Source organism: Hetaerina americana, unplaced genomic scaffold (genome assembly GCF_022747635.1).
Source record: "Hetaerina americana unplaced genomic scaffold, ioHetAmer1.1.p SCAF_5, whole genome shotgun sequence".
Classification (NCBI taxonomy): domain Eukaryota; kingdom Metazoa; phylum Arthropoda; class Insecta; order Odonata; family Calopterygidae; genus Hetaerina; species Hetaerina americana.
The window spans coordinates 53,227,352-53,246,868 of NW_027287095.1; the positions used below are offsets into that span (position 1 = coordinate 53,227,352).

Here is a 19,517-nt window from a genome sequence, read left to right on the forward strand (position 1 = left end):
TTAATTATCCTTCATTGTTCTTTTGCCTGCTATTTGCCCTGCTCTCGTCTTAATTCATTCCTCGCCTCGCTCCAACAACTTTCTCTCGCGTTCTATTACAGTACTCCTTTCCATTCTCACCGCTCCTCTTTTTATACACTCAGCCACTTCCATTCTCCAGTATTTCCATAAAATATGTTTTGCAGACTTTGCGTACTCCTCGAATGGGTACGTTCCGCCGTTGTGTTTTATTATAAATGACGCGCAGTTAAATTCCAATATATCTCCAAACTTGTACATTTATATCTTTCCTGATTAAAAATTTTATGGATGCATGCGTGGACGAAGATATACGAAGGGAAGTCTTATAAACTTCGAAATTAGGGCGACAGGAATTCAGTGGAGACAGTAAAGAAAATACTTATGAAGGAGGTAAGAGGAGAATACCCGGACGCTCAGGATCCAAAATGCTACCAAATATTTCTCTTTCAACAGAGGATAAATCTGTATAAATTCTTTTGTTCTCTCGCATTTAGTCTCAATACATACAGACAGGCGATGTATAAAATATGTCATTTTTTTCATGCACACAATTCAGCTATTGCCTTTCATTTATTTCCTAAATCACTATTGTAATTAAGTATTCAATTCCATTCATATGTCGTACTAATTAGTCTAATGGCTTTCCATAAATACCTATTTACATCCATCGACGCATTAACCACTGACATTCATGTTCGTTGAGTCTCATTTGCTAATTAAATTACGTAATGACGACAGTAAATCACATTTAATTTTAACGGTAGACTTTGCTCGGTAAGAGCAATCTCGTGCGATGCCTCGTACAATTTCGATGATTACCAATGCTTCGGTAAACGGACTTTGATTTGATGTCTTTCAAAATCTTAACAAAGAAAACATTGAAATTTCCTGGCAGGCAGTTTTCACCACCTTCGTAAACGTCTTGAAAATCCTCGCTAAAAATTTAAATCAACGTACTTATGCTAGACAAAAAATTCATTCGTTTTTTATCGTGAATACTTGGTACAAGTTTTCACATTAAGAAAATACCACAATGATATATTACTAAACTATCCAACTCAATCTCATTCTGACACGGTTAATATCTCGACCATAAGCTTCTTAAAATGTTGTACACAACTATAAATTTAAACAATGAATCCAGGAATATATTTCGTTTAGCTCATTGATGGCTTTGTCCATAACGTCTTGTCTAACGTGAAACTGTATTAAAAAAGCTAAGTTAAACAAGTATACCTGTAGTCATAGTGGCTCGGAAAATTGAGCCACCCATAAAGGCGCTGTGTAGTGACTTTGTGGTTGATCTAAATTAAATTTAGGTTCCATTCGTCCCCTTACGCTGCTTTACTTTTTTAGGTTTCCGGAGTATTTTATTTTTGACTGCTGACTTTGGGGGTTGCTTCTTTGCTACTTCGGAAATAATGAGACTTTAATAAGGCACTACTTTTGCACAAGTTATACACAGCCAGTGAGGAATCCACGAAAATATCCACTGCAGCTTCCTTTATTATGGCAATTAATTTCAGATATGATGTATACCCGTTAAAATTTGATTCGGAAATTTGGAGTGAAGTGCTGTTAAAAATACCTCCACAAAAGAACCCTATTCCAGCTTTCTTATCCCAGAGTAATGTTTTATCCTCCATTGGTAAAAGTGAGTGTTTAACATTAGAGATGAGTATAACAATTCAATTAATTTTTTAATCTTATGATCAGAATCTTTCGTTTGTGTACGTATTTTTTCATCACTATCATCATTTACCTCAAATTGGGATATTTTTATCTACTACTGTGATTAATCATTTTCTTGTGGTGATACTAACCTTCTGATCCTTCGGATCATTCCTACACGTCGCAAGTCTTATAACATCAAGTTATAAGGGCTGTAGCAACACCGGAAAACAATATTTAAAATATAGTCTTCGATTCGTCAAATATAGATACGTGAATTAATTTTCCGTCTTTTGCCTTAGCGTTTTAGTGCATTAAATGATATTTGATAAATCCCACCATAATGAATCATAATCAATGTGAGGCAAATTTAATATAACATAACTCTGCTATTACTGCATTGGATATACGTGGCATGATCATAAAGTAAGGGCCGTTTGGTTACAGGAAAAATATACTCATTTGAAACCCATTTTATTGGCACTTTTAGTCAGCTACAAACCTATTTCACTTCTCTACATAATCGCCGTTCACTTCTAGGCATTTTTTGTACCACTGCACCAGCTTCTTTAACCCCTCAGTATAGAAGCTCGCCACCTGAGAGTTGAACCAATTGACAACGCCGTTCTTGAGTTCCTCTTCGATTTCGAAACGTTGTCCACCAGACCACTGTTTCAAATGCAAGAAGAGGACGTAGTCGCTAGGTGCAAGGTCAGGACTCTACGGTGGGTGGTCAAAGAGTTCTCAACGAAAATCTTGTAGTTTCTTATTGGTTTTGGCAGCAGTGTTTCGGTACCCATCTTGCACACAATTTGGAGTATCCGAGGTTTTCCGTGACAATATTGTAGACAGTAGTGCGTCCTTGTTGAGGAAATTGTTCAGCCAGGCCATTTATCGTCAATCGACGATCACATCGCAGTTTTTGTTCCACTTACGAAACAATTTCATCGGTAAGAATACTGGGCCTGCCACTACACTCTTCGTCATGGACATTTGTTCGTAAATTTTTAAAATCACGGCACCATTGTCTAACCTTTCCTTAACTCATAACTGTAGGTCCATAAACTAGGCATAACTCCCGATGAATTTCAGCAGCCGACAATCCTTTTGCATACAAGAATCGTATGACATAACGCACTTCACAGTTGGCGGAATGAACGATTGTCGCGGACATTGTTGTTTGCATGCACGGACAAGCAAACAACTTCTGTAACAAAACAAATGCTGCTATAGCTTCTCAATGAATCAGTAGATGGCGCTGCAGGAATAAAACTGTGTTCTGAAGCGCCAATATTTAAGTATTAGCAAACGGTTCTTACTTTATGAATATGCCTCGTAATTTTCCTAAGCTAACACTGCAGTGGAAAAATATTGAAAAATCAAAAATTCCCTTTTTTCAGTTCGATTTCTGTCCTGATCGTATTATCATTGACCGTATTTTCTCCATGATGATATTTCTGGTAATCACATTTCGTAGAAATGTAAACTTAATTTCTTTCATGGTTTATCGATTTACCACGGAAGATATTTACATTTTTACGCGTTCTCATCAACCTCAACTTGATTAACGTTTTTATTCGTCATAAATATCCACTTGTCATATTAAATACTCCTCCCCGCATGTCCCCGCATTAATTAAGGGAGGGCATGTTTTAAAGTTTCTTGCACGTCATCATCGCCCTTTAAATTGGCGCATCGTCCCATCGTCCCGTGAACGAGTCGCGAATCTGCATACTTAATTGGATCACAAGAGCTCATGAGAAGTGTCAAGATTCGTTTTTTATGTCCTTTTTTTTTAATTTGACTTCCTTGCGTAATTTTTGCTCCGGGTGGTTCTTGTGTGTTTTTTCGAGGCTGAATTTTGATTTAATTCTTTTAATGATTAACCAAGGTTCCCGCGATTCGTTAAATATGAGCGCAAGTTTATCACTTCCACTACACTCCGGGTTATTACATTAATTAAATTTATGTACACGCCTTTTAATTTAAAGTACCGTAACTAATACATCAGCCATCGTAAAAAAATAAATCTCGGTACCGCGGGATATTGATGAGTAATTACTATTAAAATTTCATTTGCAGTGAATTTCGAATCTACCTTACCCACAACTCATTTGGTTATTTTTATTTAAGTTTTCACCTCCGGTAAGTTTCATCGCTCTAAGTGTGAGAATGTGGTGGGAGTCGAAATTAAATAAAAAATTCGTGTGTTAACAATGTTTGGAGAATCGTAGTGATTTTTTCTGCACTAGATTTCACGAAAAAACTTCTTAGCGCAGTTTTGACTTCATAAAATACCGTAATTGTTCCAAGAAGTCCACTTTTCGAATATCAAAATATCCAATCCGTGAATCGTCTACTTTAGTTAAAAATAATTCAGAAAATGCCATTCTTAAAATTTTCTTATTCAATGAGGAGGTGCCAAAATTCATCCAATCAACTCAAAAATTAATTTCATTTTAATTATGTTCCCTAATTTCCGATTAACAGATCCTTGCAAACGTATGTCTTTCTTCTTATCGCCCCCCCCCCCCGCTTCACTTTCTCTTTCTCTCAGGGCGTAGTGTTGAAAGATCAAATTCGCGTGACCGCAGATTATGAAAATTCATTAGTCTGCATTGGCGGAAAGGAATTTATAAAATATGTCCCTTCTTGAAATATAATAGGCAAAATTCCGGTTTAGTTCCCTACGCCATGTGCATATGAGCAGGGATTAATTGCAATTAAAACCTTGGGAGTACCAAACGATGCTACTTTGCATGCCAGCATGAGGCAATTTTTAATTCTCAGCTAAAATACGAAGTTTTTTTTTTTTAAATACGTAATTCCGTCGAAAGTTTCCCGTTGTAGTTAGAAATTATTCTGAGAATTTCCCCGCGGAAAGGAGTCGCAAATTCCAGCATCGTTGGAATGTTTTGTACTGGAGACTTTGAATCTTCAAATGTAAATTCTTCTCGGATGAAGAAAATTATCTCATTTTGTGAGAACGCCATACTTTTCTCCATAGATTCTATAACAGTCGAGTTGAACTAATTTCAATTAAAAACTACTGAGAAGTAATTTCAATTAAAAAGCAGTGGAACGAGTTAACCCGCTATATTTTAGAAAAGTATTTGGTAAGGAAAATAAAGGGATAAGTAAGCTCACCAGTCAAATTTGCTCAGAACTATGTGTAGAAATAATTGAACGAATGCGATTTGAAAAGTTTTCCTGGTGTTTTCTGTACCAAATTTTTTATAGTTTCTCAAAGAACATACTGAAGAATTAATTTGAATTAAATGTGAATTTTTAAAATTAATGTTTGCTACAGGGAATATTTGTTGCATAGAATCATTAATTTTCTTTTGTTGATCAATACTAAAGAAGTGACTCTATCGAAAGAAGTCATCCTTATAATTCTGTCATCCGTAAAAAGCATGCCATATATATGCATCAATTACTCCTTCACATACATCACGTGTGTATTAATTTCTCAAAACCTACTTCACTTCTCCTATTTGTCCCATTTACCTTCTCTTGCTGTCTATTTCTCTATTTTTCATTTTGCCGCTCGCTAAGTCATGTGTAAAACGTTGATTTGTGTAGGAAAAATATATCTCTTTCGTGCTAAAACGGTTAATCCTAGTGTTTATTCCTTTTTGACCATGCATTTCATTCTGAAAAACCTTTATAAGATATTTTTCAAATGTTATTCGATGGAGATAGCTAATGAGGTTTCCATTTGGAGAAGCTCACCGTTCGATTGGAAAGCAAGTTGCTTGTAACCCTCGTGTTCCAAAATCTTTTACTTCCAATCCTTAGAAATTTTTCAAACTTTCAAGAAAATTTGTAGTTTATTCCACTTGATGTGCTTTTTATTGGTATATATATATATATATATATATATATATATATATATATATATATATATATATATTTTTTTTTTTTTTAATTTGTAATGTTTTAATATTGTTTGAAAAATTTCTAAGGATTGGAAGTAAAAGATTTTGGAGCACGAGGGTTACAAGCAACTTGCTTTCCAATCGAACGGTGATATATATATATATATATATATATATATATATATATATATATATATTCAGTCAACGACGGACTAACACGAGAGATATGTAAATTATCGACCCCTTCCACTCGGTCCCCAAACGCTCCCGAATCAACTCAAGGTAACCAAATCTTTATTCACGTTAAAATTTTTCAATCCTCATTCACATATTTTATGATTTAACCAAGGAATAGAGAGCAATATTTTTCTCTTGAATGTTTTTAAACGGCTAAAAAACTGGCTGTAAAGAAAATCCAACGTACGCTGAAGCCTATTTATTAATATCTCAGTCAGAGTTTTCTCGTTAAAGGGTACGTGTTTATCTATTTGTTTTAACCTGACGAAGTCTTTGATTGGTGAACAAATTATACAAAGACATATCAGTCCGGAAGGTTAAGCTTTCGCCAGTAATTCCGAGAACACTGGATAGAACACCGGTTTTATGCATACGTAATTGCTATATGATGGTTCTCCCGTTTCAGACGTGCAAAGCGAAAGCAGTCGCAGTCCCCCCCAAACACCCATTCACCACACCAAAATTTTCTGATCCAAATTATGGACATCACGTTTCTTCTTCTCTTCCCATCTCTCCTAAATACATTAGGTATGGGGCGTCCGCCAACTCTCGCGACCCATCACTTCCCGGCCTCGGCAATACACCGCTACACCTGTGCGCCGCCAGGTCCCCCGTCGCTTGGGACTGCGCCCTGGAGCTGCTCGAAGCGGGTGCCAAGGTGGCGACGGTCAACGCCCGGGGGGTAGCGCCAGCCCATGTCGCTCCGGGCCTTCCCCGACTTCAGGCCCAGATGCTGGCTGACTGCTGGGCGGGACTCACGGCTGCCCCAGACCAAGGGGGCGGCGGCGGCAATCAAGACGCCAAAGCCCCCGGGAGGGCGAGGACGGAGTCCGCGGACGAGACAGCGACATCCCAGAAGGACGGGGCTAGCGTTTCGGGCCCCCAGGCATCGGCGGACGCGGCGCTGTCCGGGTCAGTGCAGAGCAGAGGAAGCATGGATATGAACGGGAAGGTGAGTGAAGTCCAGCGTCGTGTCGGGAGGGAGAGTTCAACGGTCGAGTATTGAGTTCAATCATTGGTGCTGCAATTCGAACGTGATTATGGCCGGCCTCCTCGGGTCTACTCGTTCGCTTCTCTTACTTGGGGACTGGGAACTCTCTATCCTTTAGGAATATATGCTTGGGAAGTCAAATTGGATTTCATCAAATGTAATAACTGCACCCGGAGTTTAAATCAAGATGAGGTCCGGAATGCGTCTGTCAAGAAACAATGGTTGTGTAATCCCTCCGAGATACAAAATTGTGGATGCAATGCTAGCAATTTCTAAGCTTAAGTCTGAAAACAACTTAAAATTTTCCAGTCTGATATTTTTAGTTGGTAACATAAACGTATCCACATGTGTTGGAACATTTTTTCTCTTTACCCTGAAGTAGTGAGCACAATTGAGATTATTTTCATTTATGTAGATATTCATAGGTTGAGGGTTTTTTGCTGGCCCACAAAAATTATTATACCTATGAATCATTTAAACACGAAAATTTGTCTCATTACTAAGATTCACCTATCTTATTCTACTTTTGAAAATGTCATCGTTATGTTTTTAAAATATTGTATGTAGGCGTCCAATTTTTTTGATTTTGTTCTTTCCTCAAGACTGTCTCGGGACGCAAGAGTGAAATTTTTAATCTTTTCCGAAATATGTTATACATTGAAAAATATGCAGGCAGATAAATGTGCGTGAGTAAATTAGTGTAACTCAATGTTTGCGTGATTACAGAGTGCCCATTAATTTGGAGAAAATCACCTTTTCCCAACACTTGACTCGAAAGATGAGGTTCCCCTTTTGCTCCCTAATTAGGTAAAACTATTGAAGAGGATTATAACCTCCATATATATTCATGATTAAATTTCTATTTTTACTGAATGCATCAATGCAAATGCTCAGTAACACAAATTTTTATTTCAATGGGTTCTCCATTTTTCAGAGTTGAACCGCAAACTTTCAACTTGCTTCAGAAATACGTGCCTGAATACCGTAAGGTATGCTTGGCGCGTTCATGGGTAAAAATAAACATATGTCATTGATTCAATTCCCTCCCAGAAGATTTATACAAAACAACATTAAGGGCTTTCAAGTTTTATTTGCTGGACATTAAATTGAAGGACTTGTCTTGCGTCAACATGCATTGATTCCCATGTACAATTGCGCGAATTCTATTTCTTCCCTGGAAAATTCTTGGCAAGAACTTTCAATTTATTTTCAAAGTCAGAATAAAAAGTCTTTCTTTAAATTATTTTTGGGACTAGAATAGTAGCGCTGGTAAATTTTGGTGCAATTGAAATAAAGGCTACTTTCTGGGAATAGTATTCATTTTCGATTTCGGTGGAATTTTATCGCTGTGCTCGCGAAAATAAATGAAGAAAAATGCACATCACGGTCCTTGTGAGTTCTTTAATCGAGTGCTGGATATGGATGCAGTAGATATCAAAACAAGTGTGAAAACACACCACGCGTACCAAAAGAAGTCAGAACTTGGAATTAAAGATATCAGACGTGTGGTGCTATGTTTTGAGAAATAACAGCCAATTGGGGAGCACGTGTCTCGGAATTGGTGAACGAAATAGGTTTCTAAAAAGAAAAGGCAATGATTTCGGCGGAGAAAGAATTCTATTTCCCTTCCATAATTCTTGGATCTATAGAAACTTGAAGAAAGGAACGGACGAAGGACTTCAACCATGACGATGGCTTCCGCATCATGAAGGACCGGAAATTTCTATTTCACGGCCGAGAATAAAATACATAGTAAAAAAATAAAGCATACCAACCGTCGCCGTCGTGGCAACGGAAAAAGAGAGAGTAAACAGTCACGGGTAGCAAACAACATTAACGATCGCTAAGCCAACGGTCAGGAAGGGAAAGGATGAACGAAGCGTACATGAGACGGCGGAATAACCATCTCAAATTACTTCGCTCCCACAGACGCTCATTGTAATGCGAGAGAAGTATTGAACTGCAGAATGATCCACACGCAGTCGGTCTACCGAAGCCACCACGGTATATCGTACAACGATAAAGATCCAGCCAAGTTTAGGGTACTATACTGCATACAATTTTTGAAAATCTATATAGTATACTATATATAGTATAAAAGAAAGTCGTAAATCGTGTTAGTTACACCATTCATAACTCGAGAACGGCTGAACCGATTTTAATGATGTTTGGTTTCTTCGATACGATTCATTCCAGAATAGCAGAATAACCATTAAAATATCGTAAAAGTATCGTATCATAAAATATCGTATAGTATCGTCGATTTTAATATATTTGGTTTTTTAGATTGAAATCAGCCCAGAATAGCAGGATAACCAATAAAATATCGTAGAAGTATCATATCGTAATACCGTATCGTAAAATATCGTATCGTATCGTCGATTTTAATGTAATTTGTTTTTTTGGATTCGTCTCAACCCAGAATAGCAGAATACCCATTACAGTATCGTTACAGTATCGTATCGCAATATCGTATCATAAAATATCGTATCGTATCGCTTCGTCGAAGAAATTTCAACGTCGGCAGCAAGGTGGCGTGGTTCCCGGTCATCCGGATGTGCGTTCTACTGATGCTCTTGGCCGTATTTATAACTTTCATCGAAAGAAAGATGAATGCTTTTATTTGCGGTTGTTACTGATGAATGTTAGAGGGCCAACATCATTCGAATCACTACGAACTGTTAATGGTATAGTATCCCCAATATTTCGTGGTGCATGTCAAGAGCTCAATTTACTTGAAAGTGATAATCATTGGGACACGACAATAGCTGAAGCAACTCTTTCTTTATCTCAAAGTCAGATACTCACATTATTTGCTATCATCCTTCCGGCATGCTTCCCATCTAATCGACGTGACCTGCGGAACAAATACGAGGATAACTTGTACGGAGACATTTTACATCGAATTCCTGTAACTTCAAGAAATCTCGATATTGAGGTAAAAGAGGAGATGCATAACCAGGCTTTGTTGTTGATTGAGGGCATGTGTTACCTCATGTGCGGCAGTTTATTAGTGAAGTTGGGAATGCCAGCACCAGATCGAGGAATGAACAACGCGTTTAATTGGGAATTGGAACGTAAACGTGAATATGATCGACATGAATCAGACCAATCAGTTTAAACGAATATCCCTGCTGAACCCCCAACAGAAGGAAGTATATGATGCATTAATGAAGGCTATTGATGATGGAAATGGTGGCTTATCTTTACTGGATGCTCCTGGTGGAACAGGGAAGACAATCCTGATATCATTGCTTTTGAACACTGTTCATGCGAGATCGGACATTGAGGTGGCAGTTGCTTCTTATGTCATAGCGGCCACATTGTTCGAAGGAAGCCGTACGGCTCACTCAGTGTTAAATTGGCCGTCTAAAATTATATGCGATGAATGCACCATGGCGCACAAACGCGCATTGGAAGCACTTGACCGGACATTGAAAGATCTGCGCAATGACTCGAGATGCTTTGGTGGCTTACTGATTTTATTGTCTGCCGATTTCCGCCAAACACTGCCAGTCATTCCAAGATCGACTGCTGCCGATGAAATAAACTCTTACCTCAAATTATGAAATTTGTGGCGCTAGATGAAGAAACTTCAACTGACAACAAACATGAGAGTTGCATTGCTGAACGATCCATCTGCTGAAGATTTCTCCAATAAATTGTTGACTATCGGTAATGGCCGATGGCTCTCGTCACGTTTGCAAGAGTAAATGAATGGATAAGTATCACCTGAGTTTCCTATAGATTGATTACGTATTGCCACGCTTCCTCCGTGAACACAGAACCTCCCCGCCAGTTGAAACCTATGTAAAAGTTGACAGTAAAACCATATTGACGCACGGAATCCATGCCTCAAAAATATTTTTATACGAAGACAGTCCAAAAAGTAACTTACGTTTCGGCCTAGCGTGGCGGTGGGTGTTTTCGAGCCACCACCTTGGTGTTTAAACTTCCCTACACTCAGTATGTATCGCGCTGTGATAGTTTTCTGACTGTTATTCTACTCTGCTCAATGGGAACTTTTAAAATATGCGCTGCAATAGAAAACCGCGAGTTGTGAAGTACGATCTGTGATTTGGTTTTTACTGGCAAAAAATCACAAGCCAATTTAAATTCATAGGTAACTTTGTGAAGTGTGTGAAAACGGAATATCGAGCGAAGGCGCAGTGAAGCAGTAGTGCTTTCAGTTTGAAAATGGCCGCACCAATGTTCACGGTGAGGACCCCAGTGGTCGACCTTGCTTTGTGAAAGATGTAATGACGGTGAAAATCAAAGAAAAAATTCTTGAAAATCGCCTATTTACGATTACGGATCTATTGCTTTATTTTCTTCAGATTTCACGAAGTCTACTGAATGAAATGCAGCGGAAAGGCTTGGCTATCATAAGTTTTGTGCCAGATGGGCAGCGAAAATCTTGACGGACGACCACAAAAAAAAACTGTCTTGCTGCATCGCTGATTTTCCTCGAAGCTCATCTTCATCTACATCTACAAAATACCCCGCAAGCCGCCGCAAGGGCGTGTGGCGGGGGGTGTTAGGTCACCAACCGTAAAATGGAACAATACTACATGCAAAACAACAACACGAAAAATTACACCCACAGCACACTCATGTAAAAATCCCTTCATCTCATCTCAAGCTCATGAAAAATGTAGAAACACATTCTTATATCGTGTGGGGATGATATATTGGTAAAGCACGTCAATTTTGAGACAAGAAGGCAGCCTATAGAATGGGGAGACACAAGTCCACCTAGGAACGTAAGGCAGCAGACAACTTCAGAGACGTAATTGAAAAGATTGTGAATCCTTATCATTTTAAATGCCTCATTTTGAATGGCGGCTATGTAGAAAAATAATTTAATAAAGTGCCTTTCAAATGTTTATAATAAAACTTTGTCTTGTCATTGGGTTCATATTTTATTTCAAAACGTAAGTAACTTCCTGGACAAACATCGTAGAACTCGTACTTATTTAGTTTGAAGTCCTAGTTGTTTTAATTGGTTACATTTCTGACACTGCCGTGTGTAAGCTTAGGTTTTCACATGCAATGTGGTAATTTCTACCACGCATAAGGTTACTAGGTACACTTACTTACACCTAATTACTATATGCATAGCGTAAGTGCTTTTGCATTTGCCCTTTCCCCATCCTCCCAGTACCAACACAACTAAACCTCTAAGACTAAACGGTAACGAATGCACAAGGAGTTCCAAATCATTACGGTCTATTTTGGTGAATTAGTTTGCAATTGGAGCGAAATGAGACTCGCGCAGCGGCATGTTATTTTTCATTCTTAAAGGCAATATTTCAGTCTACAAGAGTTAATTTCGAGTAGAGCAATCAGCTAACAAGGCATGAAAAATCGTTGATAAAAAATTGTCTGGAAGTAAAAATGAACAGATAGAAAAATTGACCAGCGTAACGTACAATTGACAAGGCTGAATTTATAATTAAATATTAAAGAGACATTATGTGGTTATCATATAATTAAAAATTATGTGGTCTATTTAAAAAAAATTGAATTAGCTACGGATAATACTTTTTATTGGTATGGACATTCGCTTAATAATTAATTGGTGCGGATATTGGGTGAAAAAGGTAATATTAGGGAATCGTGCATACAAAAGGCGTAAAATAAAAACACGCAATCAGCATATGCAATGTTAATAATTTCTTTATTATATTGAGAGCGCTTTAATAAGTTTTTTACAGCCCGGAGAGGTTTGCTCGAGATCGATATTTCGTATCGGAATATGAGAAACGAAAGTTAGATCTTTTAGAAATGGGAGCGTTTCGCCGTACGCCATCTTTCATCTCCTGGCGGACAAAGGGCGACGTAATTGCCGCCGAAAGAGAAAACACCGCAGGCACGTGCGCACTGAAGCCCCCCACCTTCCCTCCCTCTACCCTTGCAACCTCCCCCTATTTCCATTCAACACTCTCGCATGTACGGTCTCCCCCGCCATCCTCTCCCCCCCCCCTGGGAGGACCAAGTCACGACCCATCTCGTGCCCATGAGCGTGTACGGCGTGTGCACGTTAATGTTAACCCTTGGGGCTCACTTCCTTTCCCCCTCCTACCCACCCGACGGAGAGGGAAGGCGTTCAGGAACGGTGACGGGAGGGTTCGCCCTCAAACCGTTTACCCACCTCCGCTCCACCCGCCCTTGTCCTTCTCCGGGCGAGCGGATCGCGAACACGGCCATCGCTGCCGCCCCTGCTCTCCCAATCACGGGGGGGAGGCGGTTATGCTATTGGACGCCAGGGTGACAAGTCGCCGAGGTGGTCGCCTGCTCGGTGCAGATCAACGCGCTCTCTATATGTATTCTCTCTCTCGCTGACACACACATACACACACACCTCCTAAACATCCCTATGGGGAAGCAATCCTTGCCCTTTCTGTCGGAGAAAGTATACGTATTTCATATTATTATTTCGATATTCTTATCTCACCTATCAACTATTCTAAGTAATAATGCAACACCATATGCATAGGATTCATACTGACATCGTACCTTAAATCAGGAAAATACGTGAACATTAGTGATGTGTTTTCATTACAGAAACAATACGCAGTTAATAAATAAACTGGGTATTTTTTTGCACAAAGAAAAACTTTATTATTATACTAACGGTTTTGACGTATGGGTGACATCATCTGATGTCGCCTATGCGTCTAAAGCGTAGTATAATAATAAAGGTTTTATTTTTGTAAAAAATACCAAGTTTTTTCATTCATTGATCATGAATACACACAAAATAGACGGTCAAAACGTCGAATTCGTTTAAACAATGCTCAAGCGAATTAAACGCATTATTTATAAATTTTCGCATGAAAAATTTGAGAAGCGAGGTATAGCTTTGTTTTGATGAAACTTCGTGTTGAATGAGTGACCCAGCGCGGAAGTATCGTATTTCTGAATGGAAAATTTATTTTGGTAATATATTTCTTATGAACGAATAGGAAGGGTCTAACTATTATTGGCAATGATGGGTTTGTAGCCACTGATAGCTGGAAGATTACAGTTGAGACAGTCTACACGATAAAAATAAATCTTACGACTTTTATGCAGCCTCGGGAGGAATAATATTAGCTCCCACTGCATTGGTCGGTGAGACTAAGATGAGAATTATCTCAGTCTCACCTAAGCTACGAGGGTCATCCGGAAAGTAGTACCCGTTCGTGCCGCATGAAGTGCTGACGACGCGAGTAGCCGCTGGACGAGGTCAGATAGCTTCAGTGGCTTGTCTGCCTTCTCTGAGCCAAGTTGCGTGACGCTAGCATTGCCTGTGTTGTTTCTGTGATTGTTTACAATGTTTAAAAAAATTGAGAACGCCGCCAGTTGTGAAGTGAGGGCAGTGATTAAATTCCTCAATGCAAGAAACGTTCGCCCATGTGATATTCATCGCCAATTAAAGGAGGTGTATGGAGACAATGTAATGGACGAGTCGTCTGTTCGGCGGTGGTGTCGCAACTTCAACATGGGGAGGGGGAACACACACGACGATGAGCGTTCGGAGAGACCGTCTGTCATTACAGACCAACTGGTGAGCTCAGTTGACGAATTCGTGAGGAACGATCGGCGCGTCACAATTGATGACATCTGTGAGCATTTTCCCAATGTTTCTCGAACAATTGTTCATGAAATTGTTAAACACCATCTGCATTATGCAAAAATTTGTGCAAGATGGGTCCCTCGCGTATCTCAATGAGCTGGCGGCGAAGGACTATGCAGCAGGAATACAGAAACTTGTCACACGTTATGACAAATGCCTTAATTTGCTTGGAGATTATGTTGAGAAGTAGTTTAAAGTATCCTCTTTCAAATAAAATTTTTTATGTTTGTTAATATTTACTTTTGTGTCTTTATTTCACGAACGGGTACTACTTTCCGGATGACCCTCGTAGTTTCACTTTCAGACTAATTATGGTACGGTTTCAGAAGAATATATTATGATTGAATTGTTCCATAGCAGTGAAAACTTGTAATTTGTTGTCATTTTCATTGGTATTTGCTTCAATTTTGGTTTCAATATTGTATTCACTCTGGCATCGTTATGCATGAGAGAAGAAAACTGATTCTGTTATTTACTATCGGCCCGTTTGGCCTGAGCCTCGAACACTTGCGATGCTAGAGGTAACCATAACTCAAGTAATGCGTAGGATATTTTAATTTATTGCATACAGAGTTTGTTGGCTCATTTAAATCAGCAGGAAGATATTCATTTAAGAGATAACTACATTTATTTTCAATAGATTCAGTAAAGATGTAGCAGAAGTTTGTCATTATGGCAAAAAAACAAATTTGCACTTTTCCACAGATTTAAACAGGTGGACATTTCCACATGTGAAAGTTTCCACAGGTAAAAACCTGTGGAAACGGGCAAATTTGATTTCTTCTCGTAAATTTATTTTCTTTTAATGTTTTCCTAAATTTTGCTAAATTCTGAAATATATTTATTTCTGCCGAACTACCTGTATACGTAATATATCCAATGTCCATTATTGGTGTGGGATAATGTGGATAGTCTGGGAATAAGGGAAGGAATTTGTAAAGCATGCAGTAGAGTATGTATGTGCATGCTCCTCATAATACTTCCAGCAGCTTCCTCTCATGCTTAGCAGGTACCAATTTTGTATCCATGGCAGAAATTTGGTCAGTCACCGAAATATTAATAATAACCAAATTTATCCATGAAAAACCAACATTTCTGGATAGACCATATCAATTAATTATTATACTATTAATGTTACAAATTTTTGTCGATACCCTACTTATCTAAATTTATTAATTTGCTGCAGTTTAATAATCAATGAAATTCTAATACCATAGTTAACTTAAATAATGACCGTGTTACATTAAATATTTAGGTTGGATTGGATATTTGATGGCTTTACATCCCCGATGACATCGAAAATTAAATGTATCCCGCATTTGAGTAAGCCCGGACTTTTTCAGTGCCTTAATCGCCATTTTGTTGCTTCAAACGAGAAGAAATGATGAGATTGATCCAAAATGGTTCATGGCCTTAGCAGTCTTCACTTCTTCAACGCCAGTGAATTGTTAATCCATGTAAGATTTCTATAGTAGTTTAATGCAGTGTGTTTGAATCAACAGAGTGTAGTTTTTCGTATATTACAATTTAACTGTTGAAAACAATTCAATTATTCAATTGAAATCATTTTTTTTTTGTACACGAGAGTAAGTTTGAGACCGTTTATTACACACGATTAGTCCCGTCTACGTTGTAAATGGCCTTTCATCTTCACCATTTGCAGTATTCGCTCTTTGACCTGCACGCACTATAACAATTTGAAGAAACTCTTCCCAGGTTTTCAATTTGATTGGCCTTATGAATAGCTTTATTTCTGTTGGCAAAAAAGTTTCCAATATGGAAGATGCACCAATCTGTGTAAAATTAAAGTTTTCGAGCGTCCTTTTGTTAATTTCGTCCACATTACGTAAGAAGATGACAAAAATTTGTATAATCCATTAAAACATTTTTCATTCGCCGAAACATATTTTGAGCACACGCGCGCCGAATTTCAAAGTGAAAGAGCCTTAAAAAAATAATATTTTGGTAATTCTAATATTATATTGATGAATTTAAGACTTTTGGGTGGATTATTTGAAGTATTTCTGTAAATGCATGGCTTGTTCTTAATGATTGGTTATTCCTGTGATTTCTAACGGATTGTGTGGGTGTGAAGGGTGTGTCCAATTGAGTCCCGCCTTCGGGATATTTCACAATTGCCCAGCATTACATTTTCCTCCCTTTTTCTTTCAGCAGGCTGATACGGGTTCATCGGGTACCACGGGAGTGGGCAGCGCTCCTTCCTTGACCAAGCAAGACTCTGGTCGGAGGAAGATGAGGCGGAAAGCGTGGCGAGAAAGGCGGGGGATGGCCGAGAGCGGAGGTGCGTCTTCTCCCCCTTCCCTTCACTGTCAGTTTCCTAACTCCCTTCCCTCTTACATCCACGGAAAACCCCCGCCGACCCCCAACACCGTCTTGATGGGAAAATATCATGAATCGCTCCGTTCCAAATAATGTCAACAGATGCGCGGGTCTTACTAAGAAAAGTAAGAAATACCTATTTACCCAGTTCAATACGCTTTTGAAAAATGGAAAAAAGGTTGAATAACGTGAACACTCAAATAAATTTGTCGTAAAACTATGAAAATATCCCTATTTATCTTCCGGTATTGGCATTTTTCATTTTAAAGATCTCCATCTTTCATAATAGAATGTTCCCTCATTGGTGAAATAGTTTTTTTAACATTTGGAATTACAGGAAATGAAAATGTTTTCGTATAAAATGGAAAATTTAAAAATCGATGTACCAATGTACATACCGATACGAGATTCTTATTTAGTGTTTATACTTTAATACTGGATGCAAAACGATAATGTCCGCCGATGACTATCCAAAGCCATGAAGTTATTATTTGATTCATTTCACAGCTGTTGATGATAGCGAATTGTGAGCATTTTATAAGAAGCTAACGTAAATAAGTTTTCAAATGAAAAGTACCTCTTAATGTGCTATTAAAGAGATTTATATTTTTTTGACCGTAAAAATTTGCATTATTTATAATATGCATGGAAGCTTTTTTGTCCATATGTTTATGGTCCATAGTTAGTGCTTTGCGCCTACCTACTGAGCATCCCCTGCTTTATTTTCAAAATTAACCCCATTTTCTGTTCTTTTGTGATTTCCTTTTGAAGACAAGGGATCCTTCGATCATTTGCCACTCAATGTCGCTCTCACCCCCATGAAACAACTTCATTTTCCAGAAGTTTCGTTATTTTCCCTCTCCCTCCGAGGCAAGAACTTTTAAATATTTACCCGCATTTACATTCTTAACTTTCGACCAACCCGGTGAAATGAATCATCAAGGTTCTAAAGATTCTTATGGGGAAAGAAGGCAGGAGCATTTTCATTTTTCTCCCCCCATCACTCCCTTCTCCTTGTAATAAACGTCCTTCACAGAGCTTCGTGAAATTGACAGGATACGCACTCTCCAACCTCACGCCCTTCCACCCAGCGCACCTTCTCACCGGAGAAATCCTGCCTGTTTGTTATTCCGATCGATTTCCTCCGAAGATATTGGCATAATATGCGATCCGCTCTTTTCCCCCCATTGCATGCATTCTCTCATCCCTGGGAGTAGGTGTTTTCATAAATTTCCTCTCCTTCTGCCCTTCTCTTTGAGGCCCGGAGATTGGGGTGGATGAGGAGTGGAAAGCAGAGGGGGTCGGGCGTCCCTCGCTCCTCCACCCGCCATCTCCATACCTCCTTCCGGGGACCCTCTTCCGCTTCTTCGAGACGGCAAAGCTCAAAAGAAGTCACCTCGCCCCACCTCCCCGTTCCCTCGATCCTCTCCAACCGGGATCCGACGGGACGGACCCCGCGCATCCTCTGCTCTCCCGAATCGCATTATCCCGCCACACCCACTCGACCCCTCCAAAGTTCTCTTCCCGATTTTAATATTTCCCCTCGTCTGCCTCCCTCCCACCCAACCCGACCAGTAAGGCACCGCATGGATGGAAAGTGAAGGGAAATCCACGTTGCTGTTGATTATTTCTTTCCATAATATTCCTGTAGAGGTAAAATGAAAGACTTTTTTTTCCAACCAATTTTTTCGTATGATTTCCGTTGTGAATTTTATCCACAAGTGTCAAAGTTCACGTTCATTTCTTTCAGTTTCTCCTTCGCGCCTTTAGTCCTAGTTTCTAGCCTGGAGTCCTTGGTTCCGAACTAATGAACTGATTATTCCCTTTCTGCTGTCTCCCAAGAGTCTTATATTTCCTTTTATTTCGCCCGACTCAATGGAGAGATAAGAGTACAGAAAATTATTTTGATCTCTAATGCATGTCCACCGTTTAAATCTTTTACCGCAATGAGACACATTCACGTGAACGGTTTTTTTTACGAAAAACAGACAAAGACCTAGCTTTCTATTTCGTAAAATCGAATCGTTATTTGACGTTGTTGCATAGATTATCGTGAAAAATTCCCGATTCTTTAAATAATTTAGACTACCATTTAGAACGCGTGAGAACGCTAGTCATGCTAACTCTCTCTCTTTAAGTAAACAAGCTTTTCAACAGTCACTTTAGACTGAACTCATGGTCATAAAACTTTTTTTATGCTTTCACTGAAGGTTTACATTGACTTTCAATTTAAGAAGAGAACATAAACATGGGTCATAAGGTCCCTCACAACAATTTACCCACACATAACACGACAACTTTCTCTTTTTTGCCCTGCATTATTTCTTTCTTAATTCATAAAAAACTTTTGCCTGCCTTAATTCTGTATACAAAGCCTGTTCCCTTCTTTCCTCTATATTCTCATTTATATCACGGCCTTCGACATCCAACTACCTTTCATTATTTCCTCCACCCACTTTCTTTACCTTTGTTGGAATTCTTCCAACAACTTCAACTCTTCGCTCACCCTATTCAAAACTTCAGCGTTTGTCTTCTTCTCTGTCCAACTTATTCTCTCCAGTTTCTGCCACACCCGCATCTCAAACGCTTCCAATCTACGCTCATTCTCTTGCCTCAAATTATCAGTTTTCACGTCTAAACAGCGTTAAGCTCCATATAAAAGTTTTTACCAATCTTTTTTTTGTTTTTATTTCGTCAATTCTCTTAACCAAAAAATCGGAAATGTTAAAATTAGTTGTATACAAATTTTGTCAAG

At 38.8% G+C, this 19,517-nt stretch overlaps 1 protein-coding gene across 1 annotated transcript in view; it reads left to right on the top strand.

Annotated features, from left to right (window-relative positions):
* Positions 1 to 6,513: 6,513 nt before the first annotated feature.
* The window catches only part of LOC139693688 (uncharacterized), a gene marked incomplete at its 3' end in the record, with an annotated part of 305,211 nt that continues 292,207 nt past the window's right edge, over positions 6,514 to 19,517 (top strand). Inside the window, exons 1-2 of the mRNA XM_071591931.1 lie at positions 6,514 to 6,762; positions 16,595 to 16,724. Coding sequence (XP_071448032.1) covers positions 6,541 to 6,762; positions 16,595 to 16,724 — 352 coding nt within the window. The remainder of the gene's footprint in view (positions 6,763 to 16,594; positions 16,725 to 19,517) is intronic.